At 40.9% G+C, this 20,847-nt stretch overlaps 1 protein-coding gene across 2 annotated transcripts; it reads left to right on the top strand.

The window, feature by feature from the left end:
* The first annotated feature begins 385 nt into the window (after positions 1-385).
* Positions 386-16,208, top strand: LOC101857619 (zinc finger CCHC-type and RNA-binding motif-containing protein 1). Of its 2 annotated transcripts, none has more exons than XM_005090356.3 (6): positions 386-708; positions 8,906-9,017; positions 11,510-11,617; positions 12,868-12,980; positions 14,409-14,490; positions 15,754-16,208. In XM_005090356.3, exons 1-6 carry the CDS (start codon positions 596-598, stop codon positions 15,862-15,864), a joined length of 639 nt encoding a protein of 212 aa, XP_005090413.1. In that variant the 5' UTR covers positions 386-595; the 3' UTR covers positions 15,865-16,208. The 2 variants fall into 2 exon arrangements, with proteins under 2 accessions (XP_005090413.1, XP_005090414.1); XM_005090357.3 differs by having other exon boundaries at positions 698-822.
* Positions 16,209-20,847: the final 4,639 nt, after the last annotated feature.

The following is a 20,847-nucleotide window of genomic DNA, read 5'->3' as shown; positions in this document are numbered from 1 at the left end:
GCTCTTTTGTTAAAGAAAACTCAAGATGATGTAATATTTTACCTTCTTTGACCGAAAAAAAGAGCTATACAAAAAGGCGGACAGTTCTTTTTGGCATCTTTAGTTTTCAGAAACATGCATTTTAAATAAATTAAAAACTAATACGCTTGTAGTCTTTTCTGGCTCACTCCCCTCCAATAGCGCAACATTCATGGACATTTTATTTATTAGCCTATTTTATTTCGAGTACATTAGGCTATCAGGCAGGTGTCACGCTATAAGTCGACAGAGGTCTGCCATTCGTCAGTGGAACATTATTATTTTTGCCTGGCAGCTTTACGAAGAAGTTAACTGGCAATCTGGCAACTCAAATCTAGTCCGTGGAAATTGTTTTTGTAATGATCTACATAGCAGTAACACAGTCGGCAGTATTCACTCATTGCGCATTCATTCAGCTTTCAGCATGCAATGCATGCAGCTCAACAGTTTTTTGCACGGGACGCTGGTGGACACTTGTTTCTAATAACAACACAAAATAAAATACGTAGGCTACTGTGGCGCGTGTACACATGGTACACCGCTCTTTTGAGTTAATTTTAACATTTTTGTCGCCATCATGAGTGGAAAGCTAGCTCCAAGCAAAAGCACTGTTTATGTTTCCAATTTGCCGTTTTCATTGACGAATAATGATCTTCACAAAATATTTGAAAAGTATGGGAAAGTTGTGAAGTAAGTCTTTTGAGTAAAGGAGTGTCTACGTAACGTTTACCGGGCGCGTAGCCTCAGGGTCTAGATGTACACGGTAACCGGGCTCATAGCCTCAGACGCCTCAGTCTGGCCTCAGTAAGTAAGTGTCTACGTACACGGTAACCGGATACGCTAGCCTCAGTTCAGTCTCAGTGTCTAGTATAGTATACATATGATAACCGGGCATGTTATCTCAATGTCACATACACGGTAACCGGGCGCGTAGCCTCCGGGCGCCTCTCATTATGATATATCTACGAACACGGTAACCGGGAATTTTGTTTCGTGGGGGGGGGGGGGGGGGGGTTGAGCTAGGTGCACGGTAACTGCTTCGCTCTCGTCATGACATGAGCTTGACCTTTTTCACTCCGCTTTTTGTGTGTTGTGAGTGGAATGTAATCCCCAAAATGATCCCAATCTACCCCCTGTCATCTTTCCTAAGGGAGGGCAAAATGCAGTGACACTGAAAATCTGCGAATCTGGAACAGAAAGCTAAAATATAGATCTAGAGTAGATCCTGGGGTGCGATATACCATAAGCGATCTTTTGTTGATATCTCCGGAAGTTACTGGTGGATCTTCATGATTTTTTCACCAGCCAGAAGAGTTAAAAAAACCTCCTCTATACGGTGTAGCTATCATACAAAACCCAGCAGTTTAAAATTCCTATGTTGTGGTGGTGTTTGTTTGGTACCGTGTGTCTGGTTTGGTGCGCAAGGTTTCTGTTTGGGTGCAACATATCGTCTGGTTGAGTGCGCAATAGTACCATGTATACGGTTTGGTGGATTAACAAAGAAGAAATATGGACCAATTCAGACTAGTTTTCACCTTGGTGAATACATTTTGTAATAATATAGGACAAATGTCATAAAACAATATTAAAATTAATGCTAAATCAAAGCCACACACACACAAACACATCTATCATATTAGGCAGTGACATACACAACATAGAGTCAACTCACATAAATACAGCTGGCTTCCTGTTTACATGAAATAAAAAGTATCCATTGTCTCAGTTTCCACGAACTCCACCAACACAGTTTTTACAATAAAAGTCTTCATTCATAGTAGCATCGGATGGCAAGCCGGAGCAGGTAAAGTGAAACCAGGCATCACACAGGTCACACTGAATCCATCTGCTGTCACCTTCCTCCTTGTTGCACTGCTTGCATCTGCTCTCCTCAACACCAAGTTCCACATCATCATCACTTTCCAAAACCATGCCTTCTTCTTCTTCTTCACTGCTACTTTCCCTTCCTCTCTTTTTATTACTATTTAGCAGTCGCTCCAACTGCTTCCTCTCCTGTGTTTCCTTTTTCTCTTGTATCTTTCTCTCTCGCTCAACTCTAGCTTTTTCCTGACGCTCCTTCTTCTCTTGCTCTTTTCTTGCTTTTGCTTCCTCTCGATCTTTCTTCCTTCTCTCTTTCATCTCTTTCTCCATCCTGGCCTTGTCTTCCTTTCCTTGTAAGAAGTTCCTGTACTGATCTGAACTGAAGGCCATGGTCAATGAGGAGTTCTTTTTGGAAGCTGTGCCCCTCTTGTTCTTTGGGAGTTGGGGTGGGGCAAACAGGTCATCCAAGCTTTTGCGTCTGGAGGGAACAGATGAGGCTGGGATGCCCTGGTCTTGAACCTCGAGTACACCTGCTGCCACCAGTGTCCTCTGAAATTCTTGAAATTCTTTGTCCTCTGACGTCTTTCTTTCCTTCAGCATATCCAGGTAGCTTTCACATCTGATGATGCCTAACATGGAGGACAGGCGCAGAAGGGAACTGACGGCATCGAGCTTGGTTGTAGCCACCTGAGGGAGGGCAGTAGCTGCAGAGGTGGCTTGGGATGTTGACTGTGCTAGTGGTAGAGGAGTGGCTTGGGTAGCTGGTTGTGGTTGGAGAGTAGGTACTGGAGATGGAGTCGCTGGTGCTAGAGATGGAAGAGCAGCAAGAGGTGTCGGTGATGCTGCTGGTGGTGGTGGAGTCGCTGCTGGTGGAGGTGGAGTCGCTGCTGGTGGTGGTGGAGTCGCTGCTGGTGGAGGTGGAGTCGTTGCTGGTGGAGGTGGAGAGGCCCGTGGTATTAGTGAAAAGTATTTGTGCAGTCCTGAAGTGGATGCTGATGACAATGAAGGGGTTGTTGACGGTGGAGGCAAGGCTCTTGGTGGTGTTTGAGTTTGTTGAGGGATATCAGGAGTTGCTGAGGTACCTTCAGGGCTGGAGAAGAAACTCCTACTGGCCTCCATTTTGCCACTTGTCAGAGGGCTCTCTGGGTTAAAAGGAAAGATGCCTGAACGTCTGAAACCTTTCAGGCTGGCTTCTGGCCTGGCACAATGCTCCCACACTTTTTTCAACAGGTGCGAAAAATTGGCCGCTGATGGCGTCTCCCCTGTCTCCTCCAGGTGCTGCTTCACCACCACCGACCATCTTGCCTTCATGGAACCGAATACCGATAGGTCTAGAGGCTGAATTATGTGAGAGGCATGAGGAAGAAGGCCATAGAGTATGATGCCATGTTCCTCACACATCTCGAGCGTGCCAATGTCACTGTTGTGACTTGTGTGTCCATCGACGAAAAGGACGACTGGCTTTGGCTTTTCCGCGATGAATGGTATAAATACATCCTTTATGAAGGTGTGGAAGATGGTAACGTTCACCCATCCATTGCTTGATAGCTGCATGAACGCGTCCTTGAAGCCAGCAAGGAAGTTGGCTGAGGGCATTCTTTTCCTCGGAAAAACCAGCAGGGGATTCACGTATTCCCCAGCAGCTGATGCACATGCCAACACTGTTATCTGATTCTTCGTGTTATTGCAGATGTTATACACATGCTTCATGCCATGAAACCAGTCTCATCTGCATTGAAGATTCTATCTGGGCTTTTGAGGAGGGCTGGGTCTCGAGAGTCGAGATATTTCTTCATTTCGGAGAACCAGTCCCTAATGTCCTTCTCCTGCACTAGGGCTCGCTCCTTGCCAAGAGCTTGAGGGGATCGGAGGCTAAGTCCTGGGTGACGTTTTTTGAAGTTGGTCACCCAGTCCTTACCAGGAAGGCCATCTTCTCTCCTTACTGACGCTCCTCGCAGGTCTAATATTTCCTTCACCTTTTGCCGCACGTCTTCGTGGGTGCGCCCCATTGACCGTTGGGCATGAACTTTGATCCACATGACCAATCTCTCCTCCTCCTCGTCAGTGAGCAGCTTATGAACTTGAGGCTTGACGGCCCTTCTCCCCCGCACCTTGTCACCCAAAGTGGAGAGGGGGATTTTAAACGTTTTTGAAGCACCATATAGTGTCATACTCTTGGACCGGACCAGCTTCACTGCTTCCTCTATTATTTCTTGAGAGTAATTTTTATTTGGTTGGGCCATATTCAGTGGTTTATGGGAGATTTCCTTACACTGTGTTGTTTTGATAATTGATAAGAAAGAAAAGGTGCTGTGGACACAAGAAGGGGAAAGAAGAAAACAAGAATTAGACTAGACCAAGAATAGTATTCTTAAACTTAAAGGAAAAGAACAAAAAAGAAAAAGAAGAAGACGTGAAAAGAAGAAATTGGTCATTTTGGGGATTAAATGACAACCATGTCCATATCCCATTTCCATATATATTGATTAATTTTGACATTAATACATTCTGATCATCTTCCATTGGCAATATAAAGCATCCAAAAGGAAAGAAAACAGTCTGTTTCAGTGCGCAACGCAGGTCCTAAAGAAATAAGTGAAACAACTAAGGCTACAAGAAGCCACACTGTCAATGCCAAATGTCAAAAGCCGATATTGCGCACCAAAACGGACGGGGCAAATTTGGTCCGCTTCAGTGCGCAACCCCATCGGGCATGTTCCAGGCATTCAGAAGCAGCCTGCGATCGTTTGGGCTCGATTTTAGTGTACATTCTACGATACATAAGAGCTAGATTAACCAGAAGAGCTAAATAATCGACCACTCAAGCGCTTAGTAATTCACCGACTCCGATTACGAAAACAATCAATATGAAGGGGCAAAACTTACTGACACCGTAGAATCACGTGTGTAGACAGGAACCTCCAAAACGAAAGTGCAATTTAGTTGTTACTGCGCATGCTCACATAAAGTAACCTCGTTTTCGCTGTTCTTATCCAAAACAAAGCAGGAGACCGGGGGTTGCGCACCCAACAAGGTGCGCGGTGATGCGGTTTGACTCTAGATCTAGATCTAGATCTAGATTTAGATGTTTACAATACGTAATACTATCATGAGAGAGAGAGAACGAGACTCAGAAAACAGAGAGAGGGAGAGAAAGAGCGAGAGAGAATTTTAAAAAGTATGCACTTTTGATGAGGTCGTACACTTCTCTCTTAAAACAAAGGACAATGAAACAAACGTACTATCACCCATCCAATGAAACGCGGACCTTTTGGTTAAAAAACACGGCTTCCTAAGTATGAGTATGACGGATCCCAATTCCACTCAGGGCTTGCACCAATGCACTGTTTTCTTAGCAGGAAGCTCTAGTAGCAATAATCAAAATTTTAAATACTAAAATTTGCTTCCAAGTTCAGTTTTTATCATCCGGTGTTGCCTTCAACCCCACCCTTCCTCCCGACTGTACCTTTAAAAAAACGAAGTGATTAATTCGGACTCGAGTCCGAATATGAAAAAATGTTATTCGGACTCTGATTCTTGTCCAGCATGACATCACTTCCAACTTCCTGTGACTCGTGACTCCGGCTTCCTATCCTGCCTCACTCGTGACTCGCCTCAGGCTGGGTAGAGAACGGGATCACTTCAGGCAAAAAGGCGTTTTGTGCAGGAGCCGAGTTTTAATCTTATGATGAATTTGAGGCCGGCCTGAAAAGTTATAGCGCTTCTAATAAATGTTTATTTGTCAAGAGGTCATCAGAAGCAATTAAAGATGGCTCGTTAGCGTGTGTCGGTGTCGGATGGGCGGCCTGCACACGTGTGTCTGTGTGCGTGTCGGGGAGGGGGGTGGGGCACTATCGGTCCGGGCGTTGAACGTCGCATACGCGTCAGTCTTTTTCCCCCCGGCAACTGATCATTATTACAATAATAAGCTAGTCTTGACGTAGATCTACGTACTGAATTGTGCGTGGTCTATGGAATCAAAAGTTGCCGTATGCTCAGCTCTACACAGCAACACAACTTTTTCTGGATAAACAGCTCATAATATGCAGGTGCCAGGTGGTCTGCTAATCTTCAATTTCACCTTTTTCTACAACAAAGAAAGTGGGAAACGTGGGGGGGGGCGTATCAATGAGGCGGCGGGCATCGGATCGGCAGAAAAGGTGTGGGGGGGGGGGGGACTAAAAAATGTCGGAAAATTGGAAGCACTGAACGTTAGAACTATATATAGAAAGAAGACACTTCCTTTTTTCCGGACCCGAGTCCGAATGACATTTTTTCATATTCGGACTCGAGTCCGAATAAGAATTTTTTTTGTTCGGACTCGAGTCCGAATATGCGGCCTTAAAAAAAAAAATCAATAATACCCCCATTCTGGAGCCCTATACTTCGCGCAGCGCACACTTTGAATGAACTTTGGTGACCCCAACGATCACTGGCACTCACAATGTGATGCGAAGGTAGGCTACAGGTTCACTGACCGGTCACGGTGGCGAGCCCGACAAGACGCTTGTATAACTTTCTTTTTTTTCCGCAAGTGAAAGCACAGGACAATGATTTATTTTCATGGCGACACAACGTTTGTAATGCACAACCTGTACGTTACAAATGTTGCGTTAATCAGACTGCTACCGGCAAATTTCTGGGTGGTAGCGAAAGTAGATCGAGCTTCAGTACCACGCATACACTTACGCTTGCCGCCAAAGCGCCCTGTTCATACCTAAAACTATCTTTTGTTTTCATAAGAGTTAGCACTTGCAACGCAATAAGTTCATGTAAGTGCCGAAGATTAGAGTTGTTAGTGAACACGTTACAAGAGAGTAACAAACACAAAAAGAAGGAAGAGAAAGATAAGGATGATAGATGTTGAATAGGAGAGAAGGAACAGACCACACCAGAGGACCCACCAACCACCCACTAATACTATCTTTACACACACCACACTTACCATCACACTCAAAAATACATAAACACAGAGAAAGAGAGAGAGAGACACACACACACACACACACACACATCATGCACACGTGTGAATAGCCTCTCTATATATAAATTAATACACATAGCATGTTACACACACACGAATCACACAACATACACATTGGATAAAACGATATGAGGATAGCTTTATTGGTTGAGTTTGTCAGAAGTAGACTTGACTATGACTTTGCACATATATATGTAGTTATATTATATACAGTCCATGCCGGCTTTAAGCACGGTCGTCGGGAGAAAGCTTTGCGTGCTTAAAGCCGAAGCGTGCTTGAGTGCGAAGTAGATATAATCCAGAGATTTTCATGTAGAAAATTTCATGTGCTATTTCCCTTTGTTTGTAAGTAGGCCTATAGCGGTCCCGCAAAAGTGTGCACTGTTATATTTAGACACCCGCCATGGTAGTTTTTGTTCGCTTGTTTGTTTTTGTTTTGTGGTCGAATGGGAAATGCAAACTTATTTTAGATGGCCAGTCACGATACAGCTCACTAGGCCTACACACTGCCTGTGCGTACCACTGCCCGCTGTGCCACTCATACTTCATACCACCGCCTTCATCCCACCTCATGCGTGATACACAATCAGGATTAATGGATAGCGAGGGTCAAAGGTGAAATCGCAGCCAGCCTCCCTTTCTCATCTCCCTGACTCTCTTTGTATTTTTTTTTGGTCGTGTGTAGCTTTGCCCTAGGCCTAGGCTAGATCCTATGTCCGCGTGCGCGGCTGTGTGCATCTGCCTTCCTCTCCGCCCGTGTAAGTGTGTGTGTCCATCACTACTTGACTTTTTTGTGTTTCTCTTGACACACTCCACTGCTGCGGTGTAGACTGTGTTCGAACTTCAATGGGTCATCATGAAAATATTGACTGTCTTGTAAATGAAGCGTGCTTGAAGCCGAAGTAACCGTGCTTAAAGGCGTGTAATTTATTTATAGCAAAAATTCTGAAAGAGCCGTTTAGCGTGCTTGAGTCCGAAACGTGCTTTAAGCCGGCGTGCTTAAAGCCGGCACGGACTGTATAAACAAAGATCTCCATAGCCTCACAACGATATTCTCTCTGTCTCTAAACACACACAAACCACACAATCAACATACTCATTGGATTTAAAACAATTATGAAAGCTAAAAGAGCAAATAAAAAATGAATGACCCAGGACATATTAAAACTAATGGAAGAGAGAAGACAGTCAAAATCAAACATGGAAAAGTACATCTTTAGGGGGTATAGCAATGGTCAACACCCAAAGGCTATATAGTATTTGGTCTAATGCTTGCTTTTCTGCACCAAAGGGTGTGACATAGTACAAAACAAGGTAGCAAAAAATTCAAGTTTTTAGCTATAATAATCATGAGCCCGGTTACCGTGTGTGTGACATTGAGACTACACGCCCGGTACCAGGTTACCGTGTACGTAGATATTGAGGCTACGCGCCCGGTTACCGTGTGTATGACATTGAGACTACACGCCCGGTTACCGTGTAAGTAGATATTGAGGCTATGCGCCTGGTTACCGTGTATGTGACATTGAGACTACACGCCCGGTACCCGGTTACCGTGTACGTAGACACTGAGGCTATGTGCCCGGTTACTGTGTACGTAGACCCTGAGGCTACGCGCCCGGTTACCGTGTACGTAGACACTCCGTTTAAGTAAATAAGTAAACACTTCTCGTCTCTCGCCTTTGCCTTTTTTGTGTTTGATTTAAATAGGTTAATGTCTAAGTAAATCAATTAGCCTTCCAGATCTTAGGGCACTCTCTAACTCCATAGGCCATAGAAATTTGGCTGTAGTTATTCGATGGAATTGACCTCGCAAGGGGGATGCCCGCCTCGTCATCTGATCGTGATTAGAAAAATAGTGATGATTTTGCGTAGCGTGCGGCTTCTTCTTCTTCTCAGTTTACGTAGTGTTCAGCATCAGAATCAATCTGGGCGGAAGAAAGGTGCTGTACAATCACAGACAACCAAACTGAACAGTTTTGCAAGTTAAAAAAAAACTGGCTGTATGAGAGCTCAGTGACGATGTCTCTTCCCCTTTGAGACTTCTTAAGGAGTAACTGTCACTGTTCATCTTTTTCACAGGATAACGATTTTAAGAGACAAGCATACAAGAGAGAGCAAAGGAGTGGCATTTGTTCTCTTCTTGGACAGAGATGGAGCACACACAGCTGTCAGAGCTCTTAATAAAACAAAGGTTTGTGATTGTTGTTATAAAAAGTAAAAGATGTATTTTTGAAAGATAAATTATTTTTTAGCTAGAGCAGCTAGAAAAAAAAAAAGGCACATATGAGGACTGGTGACACTAGCCTTTGGTTAGGCAGTCTGTTAAACACCTTAAAATGTTGCAGGTTTGTTTCCCATTATGGGCAAAGAGGTTGTTTTTTTTTTGCCTCGGAAAAGACTCATTACAATAATTTTTCTTACACTGATATATTAAGATAAGATAAGATAAGATAAATCTTTATTGTCCAGATCCTGGCACATTTGTATGGTGTTCCACCACGAGTACACACACACACACGCACACACTCTCACACACACACACACAAACACACACACGTACACACGTGCACACACATGCACACACAAGTAGGTTTACAATCACATGCATAATATTATAAATGAGCAGCAATATAAACAAAGATAATGGTAAGCTAGATACACACTCAATGTTATTTTGATGCATGCTCTAAGGTCGTAAGTATACTTATACAAGATGGTTAAGATGGAAGCATTTTGATAGATGATGGTAAAAATGACCTTCTGTATCTTTCTTTGTTACAGACCAGAAGCATGGGTCTTTTACTTCTGACTGATGTTTTTATTTGAGGGAACAAGGGATGTTTGTTGTCTAAAAAGATGGAATTAATTTTCTTAGTGCAAGCTGTTATGTACAATTCATCCAAGTAGGGGAATGAAGATGTTGAAATTTTACATGCTTGCCGTATTAGTCGATTTAATTTTATCTTGTTGTCTTGTGTTCCCGGCCCATGCTGTTATACAAAAGTTGATCATACTTTCTATGGTTGAATGGTAGAACATGGACATCAATGTTTTATCAACTTTAAAATATTTTAGCTTTCTTAGAAAAAGTCTTTTGTTCACTTTTTTATGCAGGAGAGAAGTGTGGACACCCCAGTTGAGTTTGTTGTCTATTGTAACACCCAAATACTTATAGTCTGACACTTGCTCGATGTTTTCACATTTCATTTTGAGTGGCTGCAGGGGCAGTTTCTTTATTCTAAAATCAACGACAAGTTCTTTTGTTTTTTTCACATTTAAAAGCAGCTTATGATTTTCACACCATTCAGAAAAATTAAGTACAAAATTCCGGTAAGCGGTTTCGTTATGGTCAGCCTGAATTAGCCCAATTATAGTTGAATCATCTGCAAATTTTATCAACTTGATGTTACTGTTGTTTATTCGGCAATCGTTCGTGTATAGTGTGAATAAAACTGGTGACAAAACACATCCTTGAGGGGCCCCTGTATTTGTTGTGATGTATGTCGATGAAGAATGTTTTAATTTTACATACTGGGTTTGGTTGGTAAGAAAATTGCCTATCCATGATACTAAATTGACGTTAACACCTATGTTTTCTAATTTCTTTAAAAGGATAGCTGGCTGGATAGTATTAAAGGCTGACGAAAAATCAACAAACAGGATCCTACAGTATGTTTTAGGCTTGTCTAAGTGTCTATATATGTTGTCAAGAAATAGTAAAATGGCGTCTTCCACACTTCTCCCGTGACGATATGCAAATTGTAGAGGGTCCTGGATGGGTTCTATGTACGTTCGTAGTCTTTTTAGCACAATTTTTTCTAGACATTTTATAACTACCGATGTTAAGGCTATTGGCCTCAGGTCATTCATTTCAGTAATTTTTTCTTTCTCACATTCACACGTCCAAACACACATCTAGCTGGGCCCCCTTTCGATGAAAGGAATGATCGGTGCATTAACATCAATTGAACGTCATTGGCCTACTCTATTTACACTCTACTTGAATGGAGCAATAAATCTTGAGAGATGCCAAAAATTAGAAGGTCTAGATCTAGATCTATACTCTCAAAACAAAATGCGCCTCGCAAAATATCACTTCCGCACCGGATTTTCTAAAATTGCAGAGACAGAAGCGTCGGCCTACAAAAACGATCGGCGAAACAAAGAAATTTAGCTTTTTCCAGCAAAACTGTCTGAAAACTGAAAAAACGAAGGGCGTCATGATCTGGAGAATATGTTAAAGAATCTTTTGGCGAAAACCGCATGTCGATTGATGCAGCCATTAAAAAGCCTTTTGAATAGCAAAATTCGGCCACCACAAATAGATAATAGATTTGGAACTACCATCCCCTCCTTAGGCTTTCATTCTCTTATTAAAAATTTCACTTCACTTCCTTGCCCTTTCATTTTCAAAATTGCATTGTAGTAAGTTAGGCGAATGTAACTGAGGGGTGTCTATGCAAGATTATTTGTGCTACATTGCCCTTTGTTCAATTTGTAATGAAATAAGGCTTCCATGGTAGCAATTTAAGGAATATTTGTGTGACGATGCTGTTGTTAAGTGGACATGTAAGTTGGTGAGGAAGACTGACTGAGTGAGAAGGGACTGAGATAACACTGAGTTAGAAGTTGCATATTTAGTTTTAGGGTTGAATTGAAGACATTACGTTTTTTTTTTTCCAGATGTTTGAGAGGACCATCTCATGTAGCATAGCCAAAGACAATGGACGGGCTCCTGAATTCATTCGCCGTAGAGAATATCTTGACAAATCTAGATGTTATGAGTGTGGAGTAAGTATAATGGTCATGCTCAGCTGCATATTATTTATCATTATTGGTCCTAGTTTGTGAACTTTTGCACCATCCCAATACCTAGTAGTGAAAGATGCGTATGGGCTACCAGGAAATATTTGTGACTATATGTGAGGTAGCGTGGTGGAATCAGGCTCTCGTCAAAATAATGAAATCGAAGAAAACAGCAGTTTTCTCCCTGCTTTGCAATTTTTATCAAATTTTTATTTTTTGGCTCAACACCTTTATGTCCATTTACAAACACATTCCTTTGAGGATTTCACCCAAAACGTTGATTAAAGGCACAAAAATATACATTTTCAGTTTCCATGGACTCTTTGGAATTTATCAAGCTTTGGCGGCCATTTTCTCGCTAATTTTACCTCTTAAACCAGGTGACCCCCACCTCCTTCAATCTAAAATATCTCCATTGCTATTGAAGATGGATGGGTAATTTTTTCATTGAAAGCAAGGCAAATGAACAAGCTTTAAGATGATGCCATTAACTCAATACTCCCAAAAATTGACGAGAGCCAGTTTCCACCACGCTGCCTCACATATTTTCTTCTCTGTATTGGGTTACTTGTTCTTCTAATAAAAAAGAAGCAGGTTTTAGCTGTGTTATGATTGGTATCATGATGCTTTGTAGTTAGTCTGACTTGGACACAGGTTGCCGACAAAGCATATGCAAAGCAGATCCCAAAAGTAAAATTTTGAGTGTGCCCATTTACTTTTTTTTAAAGTCCGATTTTTAAAATTTTTTTTTTTGGGGGGGGGGGATCAGAACATCCATGCAGAGAACGGAGGTGTAATTAGGACTATAACTATAAATTGTTCTTCTCTTGTAAAGCTGATTTTGTGGTCTCCGTCTAAGAACATACCACATAAATACCGGGTCTATCCATGAGCCTGCTTTCATGGTGCAACAGTTTTTTCTCTGTATTTTAATTCTCAAAATTAAAAAACGGTTAAAAAAAATAATGCTTGAACTTTTCTAGTTTTCAGCATTTTAAAATACAACAATAGTTGTACTAAAAGTACTAAGTCCTTCTCCAAGGCAGGGAAATGTATACAAGAATGTAATGTAATGTTGTCCAATAAGAGAAATGAAGCAGTTCCTTATCCTTGATACAATAGAAGTACCGGTAATTAGTTACATTCATTACATTACAAAGCTGAAATAATGTTAGAGATGCAGATAAATTGTTTTGTCCAGTTACTGGTATACTTTTCTTTTTTTTTTAAATCAGGAGGAGGGCCACTTAAGTTACAAATGTCCAAAAAACTTGCTAGGGGAAAGAGAACCTCCCCCCAAAAAGAAGAAAAAGAGAAAACATCAGGATGATGAGCAGGACGCGAACAGGTAAGAGGGAATGAGCTGGAGTATTGAAGGGTGTGTAATGTTTTAACTTAACACGAGCTGGCTATGTATAACCATCAGTTTTAATTCTGATTTTTTCATGATGTGAGCTTTCCTACCATGCTGTGACATGTTCTGGAAATAGTAAAGGTTTTGGTTATTAATATTATTTTGATTGATACCACCCCCGAAACAACTTCTCTTTTTTTTTCAACTTTTGAATAACCATTTCCCACCTGTATTTTGTTGTTATTCAATTTGATCTGAGTTTCCATATTGGGCATTTCAGTAGATAACTTTGCTTGCTCTACCCAAATCCAAATAGGCCTAAATTTAAAATTATGCTCAACCCCCCCCCCCCCCCCAGTTGGTTGTTCTGTTTAAGTTGTTTTTCTGCTGTCTCCTTGACTCTTCTTGGTTGGTGGGACTGTTAGTTACTACTGATTTTTTGTTGTTATTGTGAATCGGCAAGATAATTTATTTGGTTTAGTTTCTTTCTTGATCTAACGCCACAAAGTGCCAGTAGTTTGATTTTTTAAAGTAGTGTTTGGATGATATTTTTTTATTTTCGTAGAAGTTTTACGGTGCTTGCAACTGCATAAGGTCATATGAGCGCCAGACGATTAGAGGTGTTACTAGAGAGTAACAAACATAAAAAAGGAGGGGAGATAAGGACGGTAGATTTTTTTATAGGAAAGAAGAGGCAAACCACACTAGAGCACCCGCCAACCACCCACTGATGTTCTTTGCCTTACCTGGTCAGCCTCTCAGTAAAACAGATACAGAATAATGTTTTTATTTTAGTATGCAATTGCAAATGTGTTCTGAGCTAAGTTGGTGTCATGTGGACAGGGATGCAGGTGGTTATGGTTCGAATCCCCAAAGAGTCATTGTTGAGCTTAGGATAACTGAGGAGTTTTTGAAGTTCTCCTCCACTTGGCACAGTCTCTCTAGGATTGTTGTAATATTCTACTAAAATAGATATTAGAAAGTGTTGTTGTACCAGTACATTATTGTTCTGTCTTAAAGATACTCTCACTGTTTTTTTTCATATCACTGATACTGCAGCTCACTGATATTAGCAGTATGATTTAATAAAGCAGTTATTTCTATATCAAAATAAGATGGGGAGAACATAGTTTTGGCTTTTGCGGTGGCGGGTATGGAGCGGGTAAGGAGGGTGTTGATGAGACTATGAGACTATCATATTCCCAACCTTTATCATTTTGTTGTTTTCTTTGTAAACTGGATTTGGCAGGTGAGGTTAATAGTTTGGCTGTTTGCATTTTCATTGTCCGTTCCATTTGGTTCTCATGTGTATGGATTGCCTTTTATAATAAATAACTTGAGAAGTCTCCTATTGATCAGGTATATCTTTATAAAATTGTAAATGCATTCTTATACATATTCACTTACTTGTCTTTATGTCAGTGAGGAAAGCTCTGAAAATGAAGAACCAAGCTCAAGTACTGCTGGCATAGATGAGTCCTTGGCAGCTGCAATACAGTATCAGGTGAGGATACATCTTTCGCCTTACTGCTCATTCCTTCAAAATACTCACAACATTATGTATAGCAATGGTTTAAAATAAATCTTTTGTGGAAAGATTATGTCCAGGAAACATTACCTCTGCTTATGTTGACTTTCGCTGTGCACATTAGAAGAAAAGAATTGTTGAATAATTAACTGTCTTCAGTTGAACACATGCAGGCCTGGATACTAGATTGTAACTAAACCTGATTATCCTGTACTGTACTGGCAGAAAAGGAATGAAAGAGGGATGGGTTGCTTATGGTGATGTAAACACATTTGAACATGAAAACTAGATATGTTGTACTGTTGTTATAGAACTGGCAAAATAAAGTGTGGATGGAGGTTGTGAATTGTGTTTCAGAGGTGCTACATGTATTTCAACATTGTATTTGGAGGTAACATATTTTGGGAAACTTCTGCTATTTCCTTCCGTACCTTTGTGAAAAAAGTTGTTTGCAGTCAAACAACATTTAGTTCAAGGAAGTTCTCTTTTTGTGGACTCGGCTGCATATATAAATTCAGCACTTTAACTTTACTTTGAAAGAGGCAGTTTGTTTTTACTTGATGGTTTTTGTGTGTTATGTGTAAATGTAGTTTATATATTTGGAGGTGGTACCTATGTTCTGACATACTTTTGTTACCACAAGTTGTGGCCACTGAGCCATTATTGCAATGATAAATGTGGTGTAAGAATTTTCTATATAAAGTCTCATATTTTTAGCGTTTATGAGTTTCCTAGCTAAATGGTAAGAAGTTAACTCAGCTCAAACAATATGATGATTGGCAATCTGTATAAGATGGAGGTGTATACAATAGCAGAACCCTCTTTACAGACTGAACCATGTTTTATGTCCATTGAGATTTAAGTTGAAATAATTCTCTGACTAAAGGAGATATTATAATGGGTTGTTTTTTTTATTCATTATATGAGAGTGATTGCAGATGCTCTGGTATGGTTTTCTGATTCTTTCCTGTCATACATCTATCGTCCTGATCTCCCTCTTCTTTGTTGTTGTTGTTACTATCTTGTAACACCTCTTATCTTTGGCACGTGTATGACCATATTGTGTTGCGAGTGCTGTAAAACTTTTGGACTAAATTTCTCTGAAAGGATAGCTGTGAGTGGCTTTCTTCCTCCAGTAATTTGAGGATGGTAAAGGAATGTTTTAAACAAACCTTTCATTTTCATCATCAGGTTATGATATTTTGCACCGTCACATTGCCTCTTTTCTTTTGACTGCAGCAAGCCATGATGGCACGTGACATATCAGCGGAGGAGGACGAATCTGCTTCCAAAAGGAAAAAGTACAAGAAAGATGCATATTTCAGTGATGAAGAAGAACTGGATGATTGAGGTGGGGTCAGCAGCATGAATGACTTGATGCACAGGGACATGGTTCCGTGGGACTGCATTGAGATTGTGGTGACAGCTCGGTCAATAATTTAATGATGCATTCCTGTTAAAGAGCTCTGTGAAAGCCTACAGACTTCTGACTTGTGGGTATTTGAGTCTTGATACTCTTCTATAAAACAGCTCCGGATTTGACATGAGAGGCATCGTCTGCGGTATGTCTCTCAGAGACTACACAAATGCACTGGACAAATGGCACATGATTGAACTTTGAGCAAAGTTAATTGCTCACCTTTAAGAGTTTTGACTTTGGACTGCTTAATTATGCTGTCCCTGTCGTTTTATGCTAGAAAAATTCTGAAATTATCCAAACTGAGCCCAAAAATGTGAAATTATGCAATTCTGTTAATTTTAACAAAGAATGATAAAGGAAAATATTCAGAAATTATGCAAAAAATTATCAAATTTTGCTCAATTATGCGGGGGGCATAAAACTACGGGGACAGATTATGTACAGTATTTGTAAATGGGGCAGAGAGATTTTTTCACCATGTTTGTTGCTATTTTTTATTGTATAGGTTTGAAGCCCCTTTGAACACTAAGGTGTTTTATTTAAGAGGCAGGACCTCCGAATTGAATATCCATCTTGGACTGAGACAAATGAAAAGAACCCAAGTTCAGAATGTTGTGTCGTGGACAGAAGTCTTTATCATCTTTCTGTTATTAACAAGAATGATATGTAGTCTACTCACCATATTGACAGGTTCCCCAACGTAATTCAGAAATATATTAATATCCAATGTCTGAAACACCAAGCTCAGATTATAAACACTAAAACTTTCTGAACACTACACAAACACATGCTGAAAGTAAAAAGAACCCACACGAGCAAATATCCAAGAATGAAGTGACAATGCAGCAGGAGGGTTGAGTAAACTCTATTCTGCTTGAAAATAACGTCGCAGTTGACAGGCGTAATCCTCAGTGCTTCTACTCTTCCGTATTTTTACGGAAATCCGTACTTTCTGCCAGTTCCGTTCTTGTTCCTTCATCATGATCTACTCCCTCCGTAAAAAACAGCGACAGCGTAGGACTGCCAAAATTCTGTAGCAAAAGATCCGTACTCACCTTCGTATCGTCTAGTACTCTTATAAGTTACTAGCTGAGCACCCGGCTTTGCTCGGGGTCGACGCCTTGGCATCACTGCTCCTACTGGTCTACGCCGCTGAGGCATTTTACATCTACATGTACCTTGCTGTCTAGCATTTCACAGTCATACCTGGCTTCTAGATCTATATTGCTTTAGTTTAAGTCTGCCTTGATTAACTCCTTTCTTGATCTACATTGCTTTAGTGTATTGCTTCACAATCACAAAATACGGATTTCGCCTAACACCATCACAAAAAGCACTAAGAAAATAATATTCCACGAAAGGGCTGCTACACTGAAAAAGGAACTCACCGACGTCTTCAAAATCACAGAGGCAGTGTCTACAGCTTGTTCGCTTTCCTCTGACAACGTTAAAAAAAATTCTAGCTCATTGACAAATTACCCTAGGCCCGTGAAACTTTGCATGACACTTCTACACTTTATTCGAAATGTGAGCGTGCAAATTCATATGCACATTTCAGATTATGACATACGAATTGTGGCAATGCAACATGACTTGAAGATCAGAAATGGTCCCAGGCTCAAGTACTTGGAAAAGACTGTTTCTGCCCTCTGAGGCTGCATCAGTTTCCATGAAATAAACTTACAGAAATAAATGCTCATTTTGGGAGTCAGGAAGGAGAGAGCCAATTCCATGATATACTTGACCCTACACGCGAAACTGTGGATTCCATTCCATTGAGGGTTGCATCGGAATAGCCCATGGATGTGAGCTGAAAGCAATTGTTGTACAGCCTGATTTTCTCCAGAAAGTGAATGGACAGTGTCGACACACCAGACAGAAGGATTTACAGTTCAGGAGGTGGTTTTGGAAATGGATGCATATCAATTTTGCCATTGCTACAGTACATACCTTGTATTTCATATGGAAATCTTATGGCAAGGCAGTGTGTACACTGTGTCGTCAGTTCCCGAATGTTGCACTCGTACTGAAAGGAATTGACAATGTAGAGGAATGCTTTTGGGAGATTTAGATCTAGAGAGTTCCCATAATTTTGTTGTTAATCTAGACCACCTCGACCTTTGCGAGCTCGAGGGGTTCCAACTGCAGAACGTCCTTTTCTTTTCGGCAAGGTCAGGCGCTATCTAGGTCTAGATCTAGATTCTTATCTAAGATCTATTGACGTTGTTCCCTGTAGCAAGAAAAAGAATTTGACAGAGGAGTCCAGAAAAAACGATGATGGGCATCAAATGAAAGGATCGCAGTCGAATTTAGCTCCAAGTAAAAAAAAAAATAAAACATGAGGCTAGATCTATGATCTATATGGGTCGCACACTTAAAATAGTGTTCAGTATTGCGGGACAATGCGCGATAGTATTGAACGGAAGTACGCCTTAAAATAAACAAACCTAGCGGATTTTCTAAAATTACAGAGACAAAAGCGTCGGCCTACAAAAGCGATCGACGAAATAAAGAAGTTTAGCTTTTTGCAGCAAAACTGTCTCAAAACTGAAAAAATGAAGGGTGTCATGATCTGGAGAATATTTTACAGAATATTTTGGCGAAAACCGCATGTCCATCGATGCAGCCATTAAAAAGCCTTTTGACTAGCAAAATTTGGCCACCACAAATAGATAATAGATGAATGTTTACGGTAATTCTCTCGGCAACATGTTATTATAGAAACCTGCCAGATTGCGCATTTCTTGCAATCGGCCATTAATCCGCTTAGCCCCATGCATTCATTGCGGGCTGGTCGCAGTACATGTTTTACCTGCAGATGGATCAAAATCTGGCGAACTTTTTGTTCCAATTTCTTCTTTTCTATTTTCTATCATTCAGTCATTCTGTCAATCTGTGCGTTCACCAAGTAAATTGACTTGTGATCTTAGACTGAAAATTACTGTCAGAGAGAAACTTTTTTTTGCAAATTTATCTAGATCTAGAGAAATTATCAATGCGAAGATTCTACAGCGCGTGAATGCGAAGGGCCGCGATGAAAGAAAGGTGCTTTTTCGGTAGTTCCCATCCCCATTATTTGACCCTAGATCTAGATCTCTACGTTTGATGCGCGGTGAGCTAAGATATCAAACCTAACAACTACAAAACATCAAATTATGGTAAAATCAGGGGGGCATGCCCCCTGAAACCCCCCACCTTATTTTTATTAGGTCAGGGGTGGGGGGGGGGGGGGGGCTGCCCCCCTGAAACCCCCCCTACTCTTGGGGCCGAAACCCGCAAATAACAATTGCAGTGTGGGAACTACCGAAAAAGCGCCAAAAGGAATATGCAAAGACTACTAAATTGAAGAATAATTCGAAGTGGTGTTCCGAGGTTGTGACATGCGACATTCAGACGTGAAAATTGAGGAAAGATTTGGGTATGCTGTGCAACTGTATTGCGAAGGTACATATCTATTCATTATTCCCAGGTTTACCTTCTATCAATGGTGCGACGACAATATAATTGAATTATAGTAGCAATGAAAGGGAACCTGCTTTTAAGCATTGCGAGCAATGGAAAGATATGTAGATGAAGAAATCAAACAAGACAAAATGTTGGTGAAAAAATAAATTTATAGGTTGTAGGCAATCACTCAAACAGGCTCCCAAATGCTATTTTCAACCCTCTAAAAGCACTAATTTCCAATTTCTTCGGGGGCTTGGCCTCCTTAACCCCCACCGGGACTCTGTCCCTGGACCCTGCTGGGGGCCTTTGCGGCCCCCAGACCCCTGGCAGAAATTTCCTTAATTTTCAACTTCAACTGGTGGAAGCACTGAATCCTGGTAACTGTGGTAGTGCTCGTGGCAAGGTTCAATGCAGAGTGGAACTTTACACTTCTGCACTGTTATCTTGTCTCTTTCCTCCTCACATACTCATCTTTCCTGTTGCTTTTGATAGTGCAAGAAGATAGTCCAGGACACAGAGACTCCCAATCACATTGCGCATTGCCTCAACGAGAACATCTTTGCCTGTGTCTTGCTCACGTACCGAACATACACTCCTCGCCGCCGCATTGATGAGGGCTAACATGATGTGCGAAATGTAGTCTGATGTTTTCCCCCCCAAGTAATTGTCATGTGTCGAGCACAAGACACTGCACCTTATTGACAGTTAGGTGGATTTCATTTACATGGGTACCGTCTATTGTAGTGGCATCCCATGACAGCAACAATTTTGACGACTAGTCGTGCATAAACTCCATCAGTTAAAGAGTTGATAAAACGCCGAGCTCATAAACCATTTGAGCACATGTTGAGCCACACGGCACATTTTTTTATTTCAATTCCAGTTAGTTGTTTTGATGTCACATTAATAAAAAAAAATCCCACAATGTGTGACAGGCACATCGCCCGACAGCTGGTGGTAAACGATTAGGCAAATATCCGTCTAGTATGATTTACCCACTTTTGTTGAACGTGCTTCTTCTTCTGGATCTCTCGATCTCTTTAATTTGACAAAATATCTTTTTTTTAAAAATCTCCAACCTCCAACGAAATTGAATGAACTTTTCTGAATAAACAATTGATGTGGTCATTACAATACCATACCTAAGTCACATTGAGTAAGAAATGAGAAAAAGGCCAAAAACCGTTTTTTGGAATTCACCATATTTTTAATGTCAAAACTGCAACAGTTGTCATTCTTTGATGGAGAAAGGGCGAACTACAAACAGGCAACACCGTGGGAGTAAAACAATGTGGTTTTAAACATGATTTTGTATTTTGTTGCTGCAAATACTAACTTATGTCCATGGATGAACCTAGGCATGTTATGGCATTTGGTAAAAGAGGTGTTTTTTTCTTTTTTTTGGTGAGAAACATTAATAATTAGACACACCGTGAAAGCCGGCAAACTTTCACCCGTGCTCACTT

Source organism: Aplysia californica, unplaced genomic scaffold, assembly GCF_000002075.1.
Source record: "Aplysia californica isolate F4 #8 unplaced genomic scaffold, AplCal3.0 scaffold00016, whole genome shotgun sequence".
NCBI lineage: Eukaryota > Metazoa > Mollusca > Gastropoda > Aplysiida > Aplysiidae > Aplysia > Aplysia californica.
Note: the sequence above shows the minus strand (reverse complement) of the source record. Positions and strands in the feature narration are given on the sequence as shown.

Coding starts and splice junctions, on each gene's coding strand:
- LOC101857619 (XM_005090356.3), top strand. CDS start 596: ATGAGTGGAAAGCTAGCTCCAAGCAAAAGCACTGTTTATGTTTCCAAT. Junction 9,018..11,509: donor GAGCTCTTAATAAAACAAAG/GTTTGTGATTGT, acceptor TTTTTTTTCCAG/ATGTTTGAGAGGACCATCTC. Junction 14,491..15,753: donor CAGCTGCAATACAGTATCAG/GTGAGGATACAT, acceptor TTTTGACTGCAG/CAAGCCATGATGGCACGTGA.